General features: G+C 41.0%; 1 protein-coding gene and 1 pseudogene across 2 annotated transcripts in view; one reads left to right on the top strand and one right to left on the bottom strand.

The window, feature by feature from the left end:
* LOC148342462 (uncharacterized) overlaps window positions 1–2,756 on the top strand; it is a 30,556-nt pseudogene extending 27,800 nt beyond the window's left edge.
* The window catches only part of LOC148342459 (uncharacterized), a 299,864-nt gene that overhangs the window by 220,596 nt on the left and 60,669 nt on the right, over window positions 1–18,599 (bottom strand). The window contains exon 2 of one of the 2 annotated variants that reach the window (XM_088288807.1): window positions 14,577–17,234. The exons of the other annotated variant lie outside the window; for it this stretch is intronic. Within the exon in view, the coding sequence (XP_088144933.1) occupies window positions 15,346–17,234 (1,889 nt within the window). The 3' untranslated portion in view covers window positions 14,577–15,345. Of the gene's footprint in view, window positions 1–14,576; window positions 17,235–18,599 lie in introns of those variants that run through there. 2 annotated transcript variants of the gene reach the window in all.

Genomic DNA, 18,599 nt, shown 5'->3' with positions numbered 1-18,599 from the left:
CAGTTCGAACAAACCTCGGAGTTCGAACGCCGGTATGACGCGTGAGTGCGTACGCGAGGGTGGGATGCTGAGCAGCCAATTGACCAATTGTTGTCGCGTGCAGACGTGCTGCGTTTTGCTCTCGCATTTTATATAGGTGTACGAAGTGTTTTAGCCCCTAATCATGCCTTCTAAGAAAGTCAGTGCAAGCAGCAAAGGAATGTTTCGGTGTTTGAACAATTTGCTTTTCGAACAGGGTTCAGGAACGGATTATGGTCGAGAACCGAGGTTCCACTGTGTATATATATATACAGTGGAACCTCGGTTCTCGAACGACTCTGAGGTCGAACTAATTGGAGTTCGAACAAAAAAAATAGAGAAATTCTTGCTTCGTAGTTCGAACAAACATCGGAGTTCGAACGCCGGTATGACGCGTGAGTGCGCACGCGAGGGTGGGATGCTGAGCAGCCAATTGACCAATTGTTGTCGCGTGCGGACGTGCTACGTGCTGGGAAGTGTTTTAGCCCCTAATCATGCCTCCTAAGAAGGTCAGTGCAAGCAACAAAGCTGCTACTAGCGAAAAAAGAAAAGTAGTGCATACAACTATTGCATTTGATTCGGTGTTCGAACAAATCGGTTCTCGAACAGGGTTCTGGAACAGATTATGGTCGAGAACCGAGGTTCCACTGAATATATATCTCTTTGGCTTACGATGGGCTTAAAAAGGGAGAACGTCACAACCTCCTTTTCTACCAACAAGCCCAGGAATATTTAGTTCTATCTCTTAATGCAAAAAGAAATACTTGTAAACATATTTCGCTTGAAGGATTTCTATTCTATCAATGACATTATGTTGCGATGGCCCCCAGTGGTCCCCATCAATAAGTTAGGGTCCCACAACAGGTGTTCCATCAGACGCACACAAAAGCCTGTGTGTGCTAACTTCAGCTCGCTTCCAGAAACGTCTGTGACTATGTCAGGAATGAAATCGGGCATCAGCCGCAACGTGCTTCCTTTTTAAATGCTCGTTTATCACTGTTGTGCTGCTAAAGGGAGGTTTACATCGTAGGACGTAATTTTGTGAAATGCCCCCATGGTCCGGTCCAAGTTGGGGTCCACGCATTGCTCCGTATGCGGCAGGCACAAGTCAAGGTAGCACGGTAGAAACAATATAAGACAAAGTCGCTGCATGAGGTTTGACTTGACCAAACCAAATTTGTCTTTCTGTGTCCTGCAGACGTCAGTGAAAACGATCTCCTTTATGTAAAAGAGGAGCCAGACTTGACTCACATCAAAAAGGAGGAGGAGGAGGAGGAGATCAACAAGTCACCAGTGAACATTGTCTCTATAAAGACTGAAGATGAAAACAAGGATGAGAGTGAGGACAAGAGAGGGGCGGAGCCTACAAGCATCAGCTCAAGTCATCATGTGACAACAGAAGGTGATGAAGACCACTGGGGGCCATCACAAGTACATAATGAGGACACATTATCAGACGATCATGACGATGATGATGATGATGATGATGATGATGATGATGGGCAAGCCAAAGGTGAAAGGGCATGTCACACTGACTCATTCACTTCAAAGCTGTCTTTAAAAGGGCACGTAAGAACGCACAGTGGAGAAAAACCTTTTTCCTGCTCAGTTTGTGGTAAAAGCTTCCCTCAAAATTCAAGTTTAACAATCCACACAAGAACGCACACTGGAGAAAAACCTTTTTCCTGCTCAGTTTGTGGCAAAAGTTACTCTCGAAAGTCATATTTAATAATTCACACAAGAACACACACTGGAGAAAAAACATTTTCCTGCTTGGTTTGTGGTAAAAGCTTCTCTCAAAATTCAAGTTTAACAATCCACACAAGAACGCACAGTGGAGAAAAACCTTTTTCCTGCTCAGTTTGTGGAAAATGCTTCTCTCAAAATTCAAGTTTAACAATCCACACAAGAACGCACACTGGAGAAAAACCTTTTTCCTGCTCAGTTTGTGGAAAATGCTTCTCTCAAAATTCAAGTTTAACAATCCACACAAGAACGCACACTGGAGAAAAACCTTTTTCCTGCTCAGTTTGTGGCAAAAGTTACTCTCGAAAGTCATATTTAATAATTCACACAAGAACACACACTGGAGAAAAAACATTTTCCTGCTTGGTTTGTGGTAAAAGCTTCTCTCAAAATTCAAGTTTAACAATCCACACAAGAACGCACAGTGGAGAAAAACCTTTTTCCTGCTCAGTTTGTGGAAAATGCTTCTCTCAAAATTCAAGTTTAACAATCCACACAAGAACGCACACTGGAGAAAAACCTCTTTCCTGCTCAGTTTGTGGAAAATGCTTCTCTCATAAGGCAAATTTAACAATCCACACAAGAACACACACTGGAGAAAAAACATTTTCCTGCTTGGTTTGTGGTAAAAGCTTCTCTCAAAAGTTTGATTTAACAATCCACACAACACAGTGGAGAAAAACCTTTTTCCTGCTTAGTTTGTGGCAAAAGTTTCTCTGATAAGTCAAATTTCACAAAACACACAAGAACACATAGTGGAGAAAAACATTTTTCCTGCTCAGTTTGTGCCAAGAGGTTCTCTCAAAAGTCGTATTTACGAAACCACACAAGAACACACACTGGAGACAAGCCATTCAGTTGCAGCGTTTGTGCTAAAAAATTCTCCACTAAACAATATGCGGAGAGTCACAATTGTGCTGGTGAGAAAAGCAGCAATCCTTGAAGCTTAAAAAAAAAGAAAACAAATAACTGAAGGAACTGACTCTTTGTGGTAAGATGTAAATTTTGATTTTGAATAAAATATGATATATTGAATTTTGCAAAGCTTTTTTATTGACATTAAGCCAATGTGATCTGTGCCAGAAGAAGCAATGTGTCTGAGTGATCATGATTTGTTTTGTGTGTTTACATCAAACATGTAAAGGAAATTAATTGCCTTTGCCTGTAACAACATCTGTTAATATTATACTTTTCAGCTGTCTTTTTAATCGTACCTAATGGAAAAGGTGTGAGAAGAAACTGTGCTTATGAAATCGGTGCCTTCCACAATCATCAATAAAATCACTTGTTCCACTTGCTCAACTGGCCTTCATTACGTTGTGAAAAGGTGAAAAACAGATCTAGAAGTTGAACTATAAAAAGAACAAGAAAGAGAAACGCAAATCGTCTCAGTTTCTCTCAAAGGTTTTGGTATGTCAGGAGTTGGCAACTTGATGGCGACTGGAGTCAGCGCTGGTTTTCTCGCTGTGTTTGGCTGGCTCGTATATGTATGGTCCATTGAACAAAACTCAAACTCTTCAAATATTCCCTCACATACATTTAATACAGTGAACCCCCGCTACTTTGCGGTTCACCTTTCGCGGGTTCAGTGCTTCGAGGGTCTAAAAAATATTCGGGAGCATTGTAGTTTCGCCGAGCGGCACAAGGGGGCGCTGAAGCGGTTAGACGGCCGGCGTGCGCCGAAGAGGTGAGTGGACGAAGAAGAGAGTGGCCGAAGAAGAGCAGGTTCCCCCGGACACGATTGGTGGCGACGTACACGATCGGACACCGTGCGTGAGCTCCGAAGGAGACCCGCCGGCGTGTGTGGCTGTCAAGCCGAAGATAAACAACTTCCGCCCGGGCACTCGCGCGGCGACATTTGGCTTCGTTCGGGACCGTGCGTGAGCTCCGAAGGAGACCGGCCGGCGTGCGTGGTAGTTAAGCCGAATAGGAGCACCTTCCGCCCGGGCAACGGCGGAGAGCGAGGCTGTCAGTTATGAATGAATAAATGAATAAATGAAGAATGCCACCTTTCATTTCACTGTCATGATCCGTGCCTGTCATGCCGCGTGTGTTTTTGTTTTTTCAGCTGTGTGGGCGTTCCTCCAGCGATAGTCTCGCGCCATGCCATCAGCTGCTGCGAGATGCGCTGATTACACTGGCTATATTGTGATTATAATAAATATTGTAACGTTGTATAATAAATCAGGCCAATTTGTCCATCAGCGAACGCTTTTATTATTAAGCCAAAAACGGCTGCTGTTGGCCGCAACCACGCCGATCAGAGAGAGAGCAACACAACAACAACATAACGTTCACTCCCCTGCTGCCTTCACAGCCTCCACAGAAAAGAGGAAAACACAGAACCCTTGAACTATTTACAAAGTCGCTACACTATCTTTGTATCACCACCTTTTTTCCGTGTCTGCGTTTGGAGAGTCCTCTTCAATCCTCCAGTTCTGCTGGAGGATCATAACATTCACAGGGCACACCGGACGGCGTACCAGCAGGTAAAAGTCGAAGTAATTGAATAAATACAAAAATAATGGCCGGGGAATAAAAAAATAATAAGTTTTAATATTTGTTTTTTTGTTATAACATGAATTCGCTGGTCAGCTTAATACATATTTTTTAACATTATGCTTTTCAGTTGTCTTTTTAATCGTATTTAATGGAAAAGGTGTGAGAAGAAACTGTGCTTATGAAATCGGTGCCTTCCAGTCATCAATAAAATCACTTGTTCCATTTGCTCAACTGGCTTTCATTACGCAAGCATAAGTTTAAATGTTTTACTTTTTCCGGACATTGGCTTTCTATAAATTTCTAGTCCTTACACGTCAATTGTTGTTTCGGATCCTTTTTTTCTAGCTTTTTACTGTTTGATTTCCCCATGTTTCCCTTAACTGTTCTCCAATCCCTGAACAGGTTGACAATTACTCTGTTTTAGGTAATTCCCAAGCTTCTGCTTCCCAGACAGTTGTTAGTTAAATTTCCCGTTCCAAAATGAGGTTGCAAGCCTCCATGCACATGTTACACAGCTTGAAATGATGGGCCAACTCATCTGCCGTGCAACGTATTTATTTTTCTCCAATCAGCAGCACTTCTCCCTGTCAGGGCACAATAGTAACATTCAGAAATGTTCTTGAAGCGCAGCTTCTCTTGCGTCCTCACAAATTGACTGTTCTTCTGCTACCGTCACACCAAAACCATTTCTATTACAATTTCTGACAATTCTATGACAATGGTTTTATATCTTAGACCACATAACTTGCTGTATTATGTTAGCGAGGAAAACACAATATGCACGTTTAATAACAAAGACTATAACTCAATGAAATATAATTAAATTAAAGGGTTTTAGCTGTTGCTCTTACAATACTTTTTCACATACTGAACTGGTTTAATCTACTTTACTACAGTTGTCTTAAACATTGAGAACTTCAGGATGAACATTGTATATCTTTGTGATGAAACCTAAGAATTAATAGATTTCTAAAACATTAAATGTGGGCAATGGTTTCCAGCACTGGCTAATGGGTTAGTGCTAATAGAAGCCCACAACATGCACTTTGGAGCTTAGCTTGGCAAAACACTAAGATTAATACTGGCACCTCATGACACAACCTATCCTGTTTCACATTAACTTTGGCCACAACTTCAACTTCTAAACACCTCGCAACGTCAGTTACCAAATTACACATATCATGCTGTATTGTTTCGTCTCCCGCGATCGCGTCGCACAACGTATCCGCCATTGCAAACGTACGTCGTCACGAATCATATTCAAAAACTAATTTATATACACACATCTTCTATCTAACTAGACATCTACAACACCTGCAACGTTTGTGACCATTGTCTACTCCTGCTTATCCTTTTTAGCTTATTTACAATAGATTTTACCTGTCAGGGCACAATAGTAACATTCAGAAATGTTCTTGAAGCGTAGCTTCTCTTGCGTCATCACAAATTGACTGTTCTTCTGCTACGGTAGTCAGCGTCGGCTCTGATGAGCAAGGTCCTAGGCACCCTCTGCTGGCGAAGCTAATATTGCACCCTGATAAACATACAGAGACTAAAGTCCTCATGTTCTCATTGGAAAATGACATTCAGCCCAACGACAATAAAATTTCGGGGGGGGCAACCATTTCTATGTATCCATTTATCGCATAGCGCCACACACACTTATTCATTCACACTATTTTTCCCCCTATTTTTCCTTTATTTTCCCTCTTGACTTTTATTTTTCCCTTTTTTTCTTTTTCCCCTTATCTCTCTCTTTTCCCTTATTTCTCTTCCCCTTATTTTTCCCCCTTCAAACGCGCGTGGAGGATACACCCCTGTTATCCTCTATCAGTTTTATAGACTATCTCTGTCTCTTCACGTAACATTGACTAGTATTCTTACGGTTTTACACAGTTTTAAAGACTTACTCTGTCTATTCGTAGTGGAGTCCGCCCTCCAATATCCCCACGGAATTTTGTTGAATTTGTGGCGTGAGCCGTTCTTTAATGAAGTGCGCAACAGCCAGCAACATAACAGCAGCGTAGAGAAACCGGAAGTAAACAGAGTCTTCTTCGCGATACACAAAGTCACAGCATTAAGCAACAGCACCACCCATTGACAAATTACCGTACTACAACACTCCCACTTAATTTTACAATGGTATCTCAAGGTTTTAAACAATTTTACAGAGCTGTGCTCCCTTTTTCAAAAAATGTCAAGACAGGCAAACCAAAAGCACATTTCTCTTTTACAGTGAACTTCAGGAACTCTTTTTCACATTTCTTCAGGAACTCTTTTTTCACGTTTCACACATTTTAACCAATTCAACTGTCAGACACCAACATATATTTAGACTGGAAATAGTCCAATTTCCCTTCTAAGATTTTCAAATCTTTGTTTCGTAAGTGGCTTGGTCAATATATCCGCTTTCATGTCATTTGTTGGACAATATTTGATCTCAATTTGTCCATTCTGTACACATTCACGGATGTAGTGGTATCGAATGTCAATGTGTTTAGTTCTGGAGTGGTCCACAGGATTCTTTGCAATTGCGATTGCTCCTTGGTTGTCCTCCAAAATTCTTATGGACATATCCTTCATCCCAAGATCACTCAGTAATCGTCTCAACCAAACACCTTCTTGTGCAGCTTGACTCAGTGCGACATATTCAGCTTCAGCTGTTGAAAGTGCAACTGTCGCCTGTTTCTTGCTAAGCCAGCTCACGGCTCCTCCACTTCCTAGGAATATATTGCCTGTTGTTGAGCGGCGGTCATCTTGATCACCAGCCCAATCAGCATCAGAGAATCCAATCAAAGTATCTTTGTTTGACTGCTCATACTTGAGAGAAAGGTTTGCTGTCCCTTTCAAGTATCGGAATATCCTCTTCACAGCAGTCAGATGTGCAGCGTCTGGATTTGCGTTGAACTTTGACACAGTGCTCACTGCATGAGCTATGTCTGGTCGTGTGGCCATTGCAGCATACAGCAAACTTCCTACCATTGATTGATAGATTTGTTGATTTACTGGCTTACTGACACCATCGCTTTTCCTTAATTTGACATTGGCATCAGCAGGAGTTGCTACAGGGTTTGCATTGTCCATTCCATATCTCTTGAGTATAGCCTCGATATAATGCTTCTGACTAAGAAAGACACAGTTCTTATCTTTGTCTTGGACCACAGAGATGCCCAGTATGTAGGACAACTCACCCATGTCTTTCATCTTGTAGCGCTCACCGAGGGTCGTTTTCAGCAGGTTCATGTTCTCCTTTGACTGTGTTATCAGAATGAGATCATCCACATACACAGCAAGTATCTCAAGCTCTTCTCTTGATCTAACAAACACACATGAATCAGCTGTACTCTGTTTAAATCCTATTTCCGTCATGAACTCGGTGAAGGCTTTGCTCCAGCAGCGAGGTGACTGCTTCAGTCCATAAATTCATTTTTTCAACTTACATACCAAGTGTTCTTGCCCAGGTTTGACGTATCCCTCTGGTTGCTCCATGTAGATTTCTTCTTCTAAGTGTCCATTGAGGAATGCAGTTACAACGTCCATCTGGTGTACATGTAAATTGTTTTGGATAGCAAAGGACAGTAACGTACGAATTGAGTTGAATCGTACCACTGGTGAAAAGGTTTCATAATAGTCAGTACCAAACAACTGTGAGTAACCTTTGGCGACAAGTCGACACTTGTATCGCTCCAGTTGTCCATCACTAAGATACTTGACTTTGAAAACCCATCTTGATCCGACTGCATTTCTTTCCTTTGGTAAATCCACCAGGTCCCACGTTTCATTTTCCAACAGCGACTCATATTCCAAATCAGCTGCCTCCTGCCATTCCTTTGCATTTGGACTCATCATTGCTTCTTTCATCGTGACTGGTTCCGTCACACAGCATATTTTGGCATGATGATCAACAATAACTGTATCAGCAAACTCATCATATCCATATCTCTTTGGAGCTTTTTTCAGTCGGTCACTTGTTCTAACAGGTGTATCAACAATGACCTCTTGTGTTTCACTCTCATCTTCTTCCATGCTGATTTCAGTCTCTGAGCAGGTTACTTCCACTTGTTCTTTCCAATCAAAGTTGGATTCGTTGAAGATGACATCACGACGAATCAGAATCCTTTTTCGTTCTTCATCGTACATACGGTAGCCCTTTGCATTGTTTGCATATCCCACAAAACGAAGTTTTACAGCCTTTTTGTCCAGTTTGCGTCTATCTTCGTCAGGAATATGTGCATAAGCAATACAGCCAAAAACCCTTATGTGTCTCATGTCAGGTTATATTCCATACCATCTCTTGTAGGGTGTTTCTTGCTTCAAGACAGATGTGGGCAGCCTGTTCTGAATGTAAGCTGCCGTGGCTACAGCCTCTGCCCAGTACATCTTTGGTAACTTTGCATGAGATAGCATGCTTCTAGCAGCTTCAACTAGTGTCCTATTTTTTCTTTCTGCAACACCGTTTTGCTGCGGTGAGTGAGGAACAGTCATTTCATGATGGATGCCTTGATCCTTCAAATATTCTTGAAACTCCTTTGATGTGTACTCACCACCATTGTCAGTTCTCAGTCTTGTGATATTTTGCCCACATTCATTCGAGAATGTTTTCTCAAATTCCTTAAATTTGTAAAGAACTTCATTCTTCTGTTTCATGAAGTATACCTTGCAGCATCTCGAGTAGTCATCAATGAATGTCACAAAATATTTTGCTCCACCAATAGATTCAGTCTGCATGGGACCACAGACATCACTGTGAATGAGCTGCATTCTGCGTTTGGACCGTATTCCTCCAATCGACTTGTATGGCCGTTTGGACAGTTTGCCTTCCACACATCCTTCACAGAATGGAATCTCTGTTTCTGCAGAAAAGTCCACCCCTTTTACTAGATCCTTCAGTTCCTTCAGCTTGGTGGTGTGTCCCAGGCGCTGGTGCCACAGACTAGCTGCGAGTGATGCACCGTGACAGGCGGGTGAATTTCCTTCAACATCCAGCTGATAAAGTCCATCAGCTCTTTGAGTTCCTATTCCATGGAGGATTCCATTTTTTCCACGAATGTAGCAGTGAAATTTCCTGAACTGTACTGTATTTCCCTTTTTGGTAGCAGCTCCCACTGAGAAAAGATTTCCAGATAGCTAAGGAACATACAGAACATCATACATTGTAATCCGTTTTGAATCCCTGTGTTTGAAAGTCATTTCCAAACAGACATTTCCTATTCCAAGGGCATCAACCACCCTGCCGTCACCTAGTTTTACAGTCTGTGCCTTTAAGAACTGGTGGTATTCTTGAAGTATATCTTTATGACATGTCATGTGCTTTGATGCTCCTGAATCAATCAACCATTCACCTTGTTGCGATTTGTCAGTTGAATGTACTTCTTTTGTGACAAAAGCACCTTCTGTTGCATCTTCTTCATCTTCACACATCATGCTTTTAGCTTTGTGAGTTTTCTGCTTATCTTTGCGTTTCCAGCTTGGACAATCACGCTTGATATGACCTTCTTTCCCACATTTGTAACACCTCCACTTGCTCCGTCCTTCTGCTCCCACTGCATTCGAGCTATCCTGCACAGTTGCTTGAAATTGTGTGGACATGGCTGATGCACCACCTGTTACAGCACTAGCATTAACTCGTTTTTGCTCCTCATTTATCAATGCTTGCTGAACAAACTGCAGTGTCAGATTGTCAATCTTTGTTTCTAGTGCAGTGACAATTGTGGCATAACTTGGTGGCAAGCTTCCCAAAAGTGTTACAATTTGGTCTTCCTCTTCAATTACAGCTCCTATTGCTGATAGCTGATCAGTAAGCTCCTTCATTTGTTTTGAATGCTGAGTCAAACGTTCTCCTTCCTTCATTTCACATCGGAAATATGTTTTCTTCAAAAACAGTTTATTTGCCAAGGTATCTCTCTCAAAATGGCCTTTCAGCGTAGTCCACGCCTCTTTGGGATTCTGACAACTTGTTATCAAATACAACTGGGTTGTACTCACATTCAGTGCTATCATGGAGAATGCCTTCTCACTCCGTTTAGTGAATTCAGCCTGTTCGTGGGCGTTAGCATCGGCGGCTAGCGTGTCTGTCTCTGTTAGCATGCCCCACAGTCCTTTAGCCTTTAGCAAGTGCTCCATCTGAAACTTCCACGTTGCCCAATTCTCCGGTCCGCTCAGCTTGTCAATAAACAGCTTCTCATCCATCGTGAAATCCCACGGTACTGTTTATCTCTTACAAATAATTCGAGTAAGCAGCCTTTTTAGCGCCGTTCTGGGCCCATAACCTGTTGAATTTGTGGCGTGAGCCGTTCTTTATTGAAGTGCGCAACAGCCAGCAACATAACAGCAGCGCAGAGAAACCGGAAGTAAACAGTCTTCTTCGCGATACACAAAGTCACAGCATTAAGCAACAGCACCACCCATTGACAAATTACCGTACTACAACAGTAGGTTCATCCACACCGCTATCTGCAGTACAAAGATACCATAATTAAATATTATATAGCGATATAGTTAGTTAATAGTTGCATTGTTTACCTGATGAGAGCTCTGCAATGTTATTAGAAACCTGATCAGGTGCAGCGATGGTTGTCACCCTTCTCGGTGTGATGTCCATGACCACGCGGCGTCTTGTTCTGAGCGTCTTCATTTTTAGAGTAGGTCTGGCTCTTCAGCCGGAAAAATTGGTTTGTCTGTGCAGAGCGTGACTTGGGCTTTGGCTGTATTGAGACTGGGGTCGGGATATGATAGTAGGGGATGTGCTTATTTTTGACAGAAGCGTGATTCTGGGGGGCGGGCGGTGTTGTTTATGCTTACACACACGACCACAACTTGGTGGTCGTCTGTCTGTCCAACTATAGATAAGAAATACGTGAAAACATGTCGAAGCTTGTTGCAAAGATGACTTGGGGATGTCTACAGACAAGATGATGTTCCTCCTTGAAAGGAAAAATAATTGGTAAAACGACCTTAATGATATCTTAGCTTAGCTGCTATTTCTTAACCTAAACGCATGTTGTTTCTTAGCTGTATTCTATTTTCTTAACCTAAATGTATATTGTTTCTTAACCTAACTACATACTATTTCTTAGCTGTACGCTGTTTCTTAGCAGCATGCTATTTATTATATATATATATATATATATATATATATATATATATATATATATATATATATGCTATTTATTATATATATATATATATATATATTTATATATATATTTATACTATAATATATATCTATAATAATATATAATATTCTAATATCTAATATTTCTTTGCTTACCTGTATAAACTACAAACATGGGGGTTGCCTAGCTGTGTGCTATATTCTTAACCTAGCTGTATTCTATTTCTTAACCAGGCTGGTTGCTATTTTACTCAGCGTATGGACTACAAAAAAGGACTACAAACATGGGGGCTGCCGGCAGTAGGAAGGCTGTGACGTACAGGGAAATAGGAGGGTGCGAGGGGCGGGAGCGGTGGAGACATCACCCTTCATTTTTCTCGTCCGTAGCGGGATAAATGACGGCGTTTGACTGTCCAAATGTAGCCAACAAATACATGTCCAGACATGCAAACATGACTAGGCAGATTTTACAAAAAAGGCAAGGGGTCTGACGACCGGATGTCGACAGTTGCCTGCCACTCACTATCTTTTGAAACACCTTGAGGCTGCTGCAGGCTTGGAGGGTGTCTATGGCCGGCGTCTTGCCCGGACAACCCCCCAAGCCTGCACAATACCATGTTTAAACTTATGTCGCTGGGAATATGTCCAGACATGTTTGCAAAAAGGGCAAATATCAACCGAATAAACATATCATTCAAAGGTAATAACAACGCCTGCTCTTCTCAACTCATATTATTTCACTCGTTTAATTTAATTTTATACATCTACATTATTTAATCAGATATAGCTCATTTCATTGGATGCTTTATATACTTCAGATATTAAAATATGGATGACCTATATCCACCGAATAAACATCTTATTCAAAGGTAAAAACAACGCCTGCTCTTTTCAACTCATATTATTTCACTCGTTTAATTTAATTTTATTTATTTAAATAGAACATTGCATTGGATGCTTTATATACTTCAGATATTAAAATATGAATAACATAAGTACAGTTTGGGTTGGGGACGCACGCACGCAGGGAACACATTGTTTTTAACATAAGAAGCATACAGTTTGGGAGGGGGGCTTGGCCCACACACACACACACACACACACACACAACGTCATCACAATGACAATAAGCGTAATTCTGTAGGCGGGGCCCACTTCGACAAAAGCGTAATTCTGTAGGCGTGGTATTAAACCTTCAAGGGCAGGGAATATGTAAATATTTTTAAATAGGTGGCTGGAGATTGGATAGTTTTAACACAGGGGGCGGGGATAGCGGCCATTTTGGACAAAAGCGTAATTCTGTAGGCGGGGACAAAGAGACAAAAGCGTAATTCTGTAGGCGGGGCTATGACGTCATCAAAATTTAAAAAAGCGTAATTCTATTATCTCTGTGGGTCCTTGCTGCCTTCCGGAGAGGCAGCCGAGCAAGGCTGGATTGGTGATGGAAAAGAACTGGTTCGAAAAAGATTTTTTCTCGTCACATGCTGATATCAAAAGAAGTCTCCCCAAAATCGTGCGAGCCCCCTCTCAGACATTCCCTTCTTATAGGGAATGCCCAAATTGGATATGAATATCTAATTTTCCCTTGTTGCATATGCATTCCCATCACGCTAGTCTTTGGGATTTCCCTCCAAAAGTCCCCCAGAGGGAGAGCAGATGCGTCTCCCCTTTGATACGACCAGTCTACTCGTGACCACCTTAAATTACTTCCATACCCTGGAAGGTCACTGAGCTGGCGAGAGAATTGCCCCCACCATAAACAATGCTCAGGCCTATTTTCTCTCAGGGCAGTATCTGGTTACATCGGAACTTCAGAACCAAGACTGGTCACTTCTGTGAGCTCCAGTCCCTTCATAGTTTCATAAAGAGAATTACTTCCCATATCTATAGGCCATTTAAAAATACACGACTTTTTTTTTCATTTATTTCAATTTATATTTAAGCTTGCTTATGTAATACAATATTTATTCAATTATTTTAATATGTAAAATTATCAACAATTTAAACCTTTTTATTTCACACTTGAATATTTCTTAACATATTTGTTCTTTTGAATATGTGTGCAATTTAAATTTAAATAAATCCATCCAGCCATTTTCTGCCGCTCATCCAGGGTCGGGTTATTGAATTAATTTTTTAGTATTTTTTATAATTCAATATTTATTTCAAGATCAGGACTCTTCTCAATGAGTTCAATATTTATAAAATGTTTCTATATTTGTGATTAAATGAATTAAGTCTGTATGTGGTTTCCAATTTTACATTTTAATATTTTCCTATTTCACTATATAAATACAGTGGAACCTCGGTTCTCGACCATAATCCGTTCCTGAACCCTGTTCGAAAAGCGAATTGTTCGAACACCGAAACCATTCCTTTGCTGCTTGCACTGACTTTCTTTGGAGGCATGATTAGAGGCTAAAACACTTCGTACACCTTTATAAAACGCGAGAGCAAAACGCAGCACGTCCGCACGCGACAACAGTTGGTCACAAAGAGAGCAAGAGAGCGATCTTCACCCGTACGCCGCTCAGCATCCCACCCTCGCGTACGCACTCACGCGTCATACCGACGTTCGAACTCCGATGTTTGTTCGAACTGCGAAGCAAGAATTTCTCTATTTTTTTGTTCGGACTCCAATTTGTTTGAACTCAGAGTCGTTCGTAATCCAATGTATAAAAATATAATAAAGCATGAAAAAAAATATTTGGTATATTTGACAAAATGATAGTTTTTTTCCGAAGTGAAATTTTGCTTAGCAACAAACCGCTTGATAGACCTCAACCTAGAAAGAAGAAATGTATTCAGAAAGCGTAATATTAAATGTATGTGAGGGGATATTTGAAGAGTTTGAGTTTTGTTCAATGGACCATACATATACAAGCCAGCCAAACACAGCGAGAAAACCAGCGCTGACTCCAGTCGCCATCAAGTTGCCAACTCCTGACATACCAAAACCTTTCAGAGAAACTGAGACTATTCACGCTTCTCTTTCTTGTTATTTTTCGAGTTCAACTTCTAGTTCAGTTTTTCACCTTTTCACAGCGTAATGAAGGCCAGTTGAGCAAGTGATTTTATTGATGATTGTGGAAAGCAGCGATTTCATAAGCACCGTTTCTTCTCACACCTTTTCCATTAAGTACGATTAAAAAGACAACTGAAAAGCATGACGTTAACAAATGTTATTCCAGGCAAAGGCAATTAATTTTATTTACATGTTTGATGTTGTTAGAATAATATTTGGAGGTTATTATACATTTGCCATGACGCAACTTTATTTCAATACATGGTGCACATATCATGTTGCAAATTAGTGTAGTGGACTATGCTTGAGTGTTTACAGTCAGAGTGGAGGTACAGGAGGAAACCTTTACTGCAGAGAGGTGTCTGCAATTGGCAGGGCGGTGGCACTTCTTCAGAAGTGAGGATGAAGTAAACAACGTCGTGATGAGTCCTGATAAAGAAGTTGGCCTCAAAGTCTGAAGCAAGCAACATCGTGCTAGGTCCTGATAAGAGATGCTGACGTCAAAGTCAGCTGCGACCCACGACGGCACGCTCATGATAAACCGGACTAAACCAGCTTTTGAGAAGACGAACTGTACCACCCTTGAATGTAATCTGATTTCTCGAAGTTATAAAAGGGAATGTATGAAAAACATCGAGGAACAGAAGGGAGATGAAGTTGCCAAATAAACTTTGTTAACCTTTCTGTCTCCACTTGGGCTGCGTGTCTCTCCTTTCAGCTATGAACCCTATATGTCAAATTGGCGAACCTGACAGATGTAAACACCAAAACAAATGATCATCACTCAGACACATTGGTTCTTCTGGCACTGATCACATTGGCTAAATGTTCATAAAAAAGCTTTGCAAAATTGAATTTATCACATTTTATTCAAAATCACATTTACATCTTACCACAAAGAGTCAGTTCCATCAGTTTTTTGTTTTATTTTTTTTAAGCTTCAAGGATCGCTGCTATTCTCACCAGCACAATTGTGACTCTCAGCACCCTGTTTAGTGGAGAATTTTTTAGCACAAACGCTGCAACTGAATGGCTTGTCTCCACTGTGCGTTCTTATGTGGATTCGTAAATTTGACTTTACAGAGAAGCTTTTGCCACAAACTGAGCAGGAAAAGGGTTTTTCTCCACTGTGTGTTCTTGAGTGGATCCGTAAATGCAACTTTCGAGAGATACTCTTGCCACAAATTGAGCAGAAAAAAGGGTTTTCTCCACTATGTGTTCTTGTGTGACTTGTTAAATGTGCCTTTTGAGAGAATCCTTTGCCACAAATTGAGCAGGAAAAAGCGTTTTCTCCACTATGTGTTCTTGTGTGCCTTGTTAAATGTGCATTTTGAGAGAATCCTTTGCCACAAACTGAGCAGGAAAAGGGTTTTTCTCCACTATGTGTTGCTGTGTGTTTTATTAAATTAAACTTTCTCGAGAAGCATTTTCCACAAACTGAGCAGGAAAACGGTTTTTCACCACTGTGTGTTCTTGTGTGATATGATAAAGTTGACTTTACAGAAAAGCTTATGCCACAAACTGAGCAGGAACATGGTTTTTCTCCACTGTGTGTTCTTGTGTGGATTGTTAAATGCAACTTTCGAGAGAAACTCTTGCCACAAATTGAGCAGGAAAAAGGGTTTTCTCCACTGAGTGTTCTTGTGTGCCTTGTTAAATGTGCATTTTGAGAGAATCCTTTGCCACAAACTGAGCAGGAAAAGGGTTTTTCTCCACTATGTGTTGTTGAGTGACTTGTTAACGTTGCATTTTGAGAGATTTTGCCACAAACTGAGCAAGAAAAAGGCTTTTCTCCACTGTGTGTTCTTGTGTGGATTGTTAAATGTGACTTTCGAGAGAAACTCTTGCCACAAACTGAGCAGGAAAGGGGTTTTTTTCCACTATGTGTTGTTGTGTGTTTTATTAAATTAAACTTTTTCGAGAAGCATTTTCCACAAACTGAGCAGGAAAAGGGTTTTTCTCCACTGTGTGTTCTTGTGTGGATTGTTAAATGCGACTTTTGAGAGAAACTCTTGCCACAAATTGAGCAAGAATAAGGCTTTTCTCCACTGTGTGTTCTTGTGTGGCTTGTTAAATTTGCCTTATGAGAGAAGCATTTTCCACAAACTGAACAGGAAAAGGGTTTTTCTCCATTGTGTGTTCTTGTGTGGATTGTTAAATGCGACTTTTGAGAGAAACTCTTGCCACAAATTGAACAAGAAAAAGGCTTTTCTCCACTGTGTGTTCTTGTGTGTTCTGTTAAATGTGACTTTTGAGAGAAACTTTTTCCGCAAACTGAGCAGGAAAAATGTTTTCCTCCACTGTGTATTGTTGTGTGTTTTATTAAATATGACTTTAAAAAAAAGCTTTTGCCACAAACTGAGCAGGAAAAAGGCTTCTCTTCGCTGTGTGTTCTTGCGTGCCTTGTTAATTGTGACTTTCGAGAGAAGCTTTTGCGACAAAATGAGCATGAAAATGTTTTTTCTCCACTGTGTGTTCTTGTGTGCCCTTTTAAAGACAGCTTTGAAGTTAATGAGTCAGTGTGACATGCCCTTTCACCTTTAGCTTGCCCATCATCATTGTCATGAGTGTCTGATAATGTGTCCTCATTATGTGCTTGTGATGGCCCCCAGTGGTCTTCATCACCTTCTGTTGTCACGTGATGACTTGAACTGCTGTTTGTAGGCTCCGCCCCTCTGTTGTCCTCACTCTCATCCTTGTTTTCAACTTCAGTCTTTATAGGGACAACGTTCAGTGGTGACTTGTTGATCTGCTCCTCCTCCTCCTCCTTTTTGATGTGAGTCAAGTCTGGCTCATCTTTCACAGAACGGAGATCGTTTTCACTGACATCTGTAGGACACAGAAAGACAAACACACATTTGGTTTGGTCAAGTCAAACCTCAGGCGGCGACTTTGTCTTATTTTCTACCGTGCTACCTTGACTTGTGCCTGCCGCATACGGAGCAATGCGTGCGACCCCGATTTGGACCGGACCATGGGGACATTTCACAAAATTACGTCCTACGATGTAAACCTCCCTTTAGCAGCACAGCTGTGATAAACGAGCATTTAAAAAGGAAGCATGTTGTGGCTGATGCCCGATTTCATTCCTGACATAGTCACAGACGTTTCTGGAATATGTATTCAAATTCAACTATGACACCATAATATTTTAAGAGTTCACTGAATTATTTTGGAACTGCAATGATGCTTAACAGCCATAGGGTGTCAGTAATGAGTAACAAAGTAACACAACATTGTCATTTGCATAAATTACCAGGAACTATGAATTGCGGGGGAGATGCAAACCACCTGGGCCACAGGAACTTTATGACCGGGAACTAAATGTTCCTGGCATTGTTGGTAGAAAAGGGGGTTGTGACGTTCTCCCTTTTTAAGCCCATTGTAAGCCAAAGATGCAGATGCATTTCTTGCAGCATGGGCTTGTTCACCGATGAGATCCGTGCAACCCTGGGTGGATGCATTCAATGTATTTTAAATGTTTGGATGAGGTGAAACTATGCAAACGTGCACAAAACAGTGCAGGGCCACCCGAGGTTCTTTGACTCTCACCCGACCAAGACAGTACAAGGTTCATAAATAAAAAAAGACCGATACGTACATATTTTGTGTTTTATTCACTAAAATTGATCAACTGCCATTGATGTTTTCGCCGCAGTGTGCACATTGTTTAGAGTCAGGCAGAATTCTTTCCGTAAGGAATTGCTTCAACAAGATATAAAAACCAGAAAATGTAAAATGTTAAATAATCAGTTCAAATTTGATACTGGGAAAAACATTTTAGTGAGTTTACCCCCCACTAATGGTTTTTCTTTGGCATTTATTTCCTGCACTGATTTCATTTGGCATCAACAAATGTTCAGCAGACCTGCAAGTAAAAGGCAATATTTAAAAATAAAACGGCAATAACCTTGAACGCATTTCCACAAACAAATTAATGTTGTGACGCATATTCCGAACGATAGAAAGTCGTTCTTTACAAAGCAAATGAGAGTAAAACGTGTACAAACCTGCTTTGTGTAGCACAACACGAGGCTGCTCGCAACCTTCGCCCAGAAGTTGAAGATGTTGCTCGTTCTCTTCTTTTATTCCACAAAGTTCCTCTTTGTTCTTGGGTGTTGTTCTTTCACACATTTTCAAATGATAATTCCAAAAAATCCGCCCTTGATCTCTGCTTGGCGATGAGTCATGTGC

Source organism: Idiotropiscis lumnitzeri, chromosome 2 (genome assembly GCF_059441095.1).
Source record: "Idiotropiscis lumnitzeri isolate Australia: NSW breed Sydney's pygmy pipehorse chromosome 2, RoL_Ilum_1.0, whole genome shotgun sequence".
Lineage (NCBI taxonomy): Eukaryota > Metazoa > Chordata > Actinopteri > Syngnathiformes > Syngnathidae > Idiotropiscis > Idiotropiscis lumnitzeri.
Note: the sequence above shows the minus strand (reverse complement) of the source record. Positions and strands in the feature narration are given on the sequence as shown.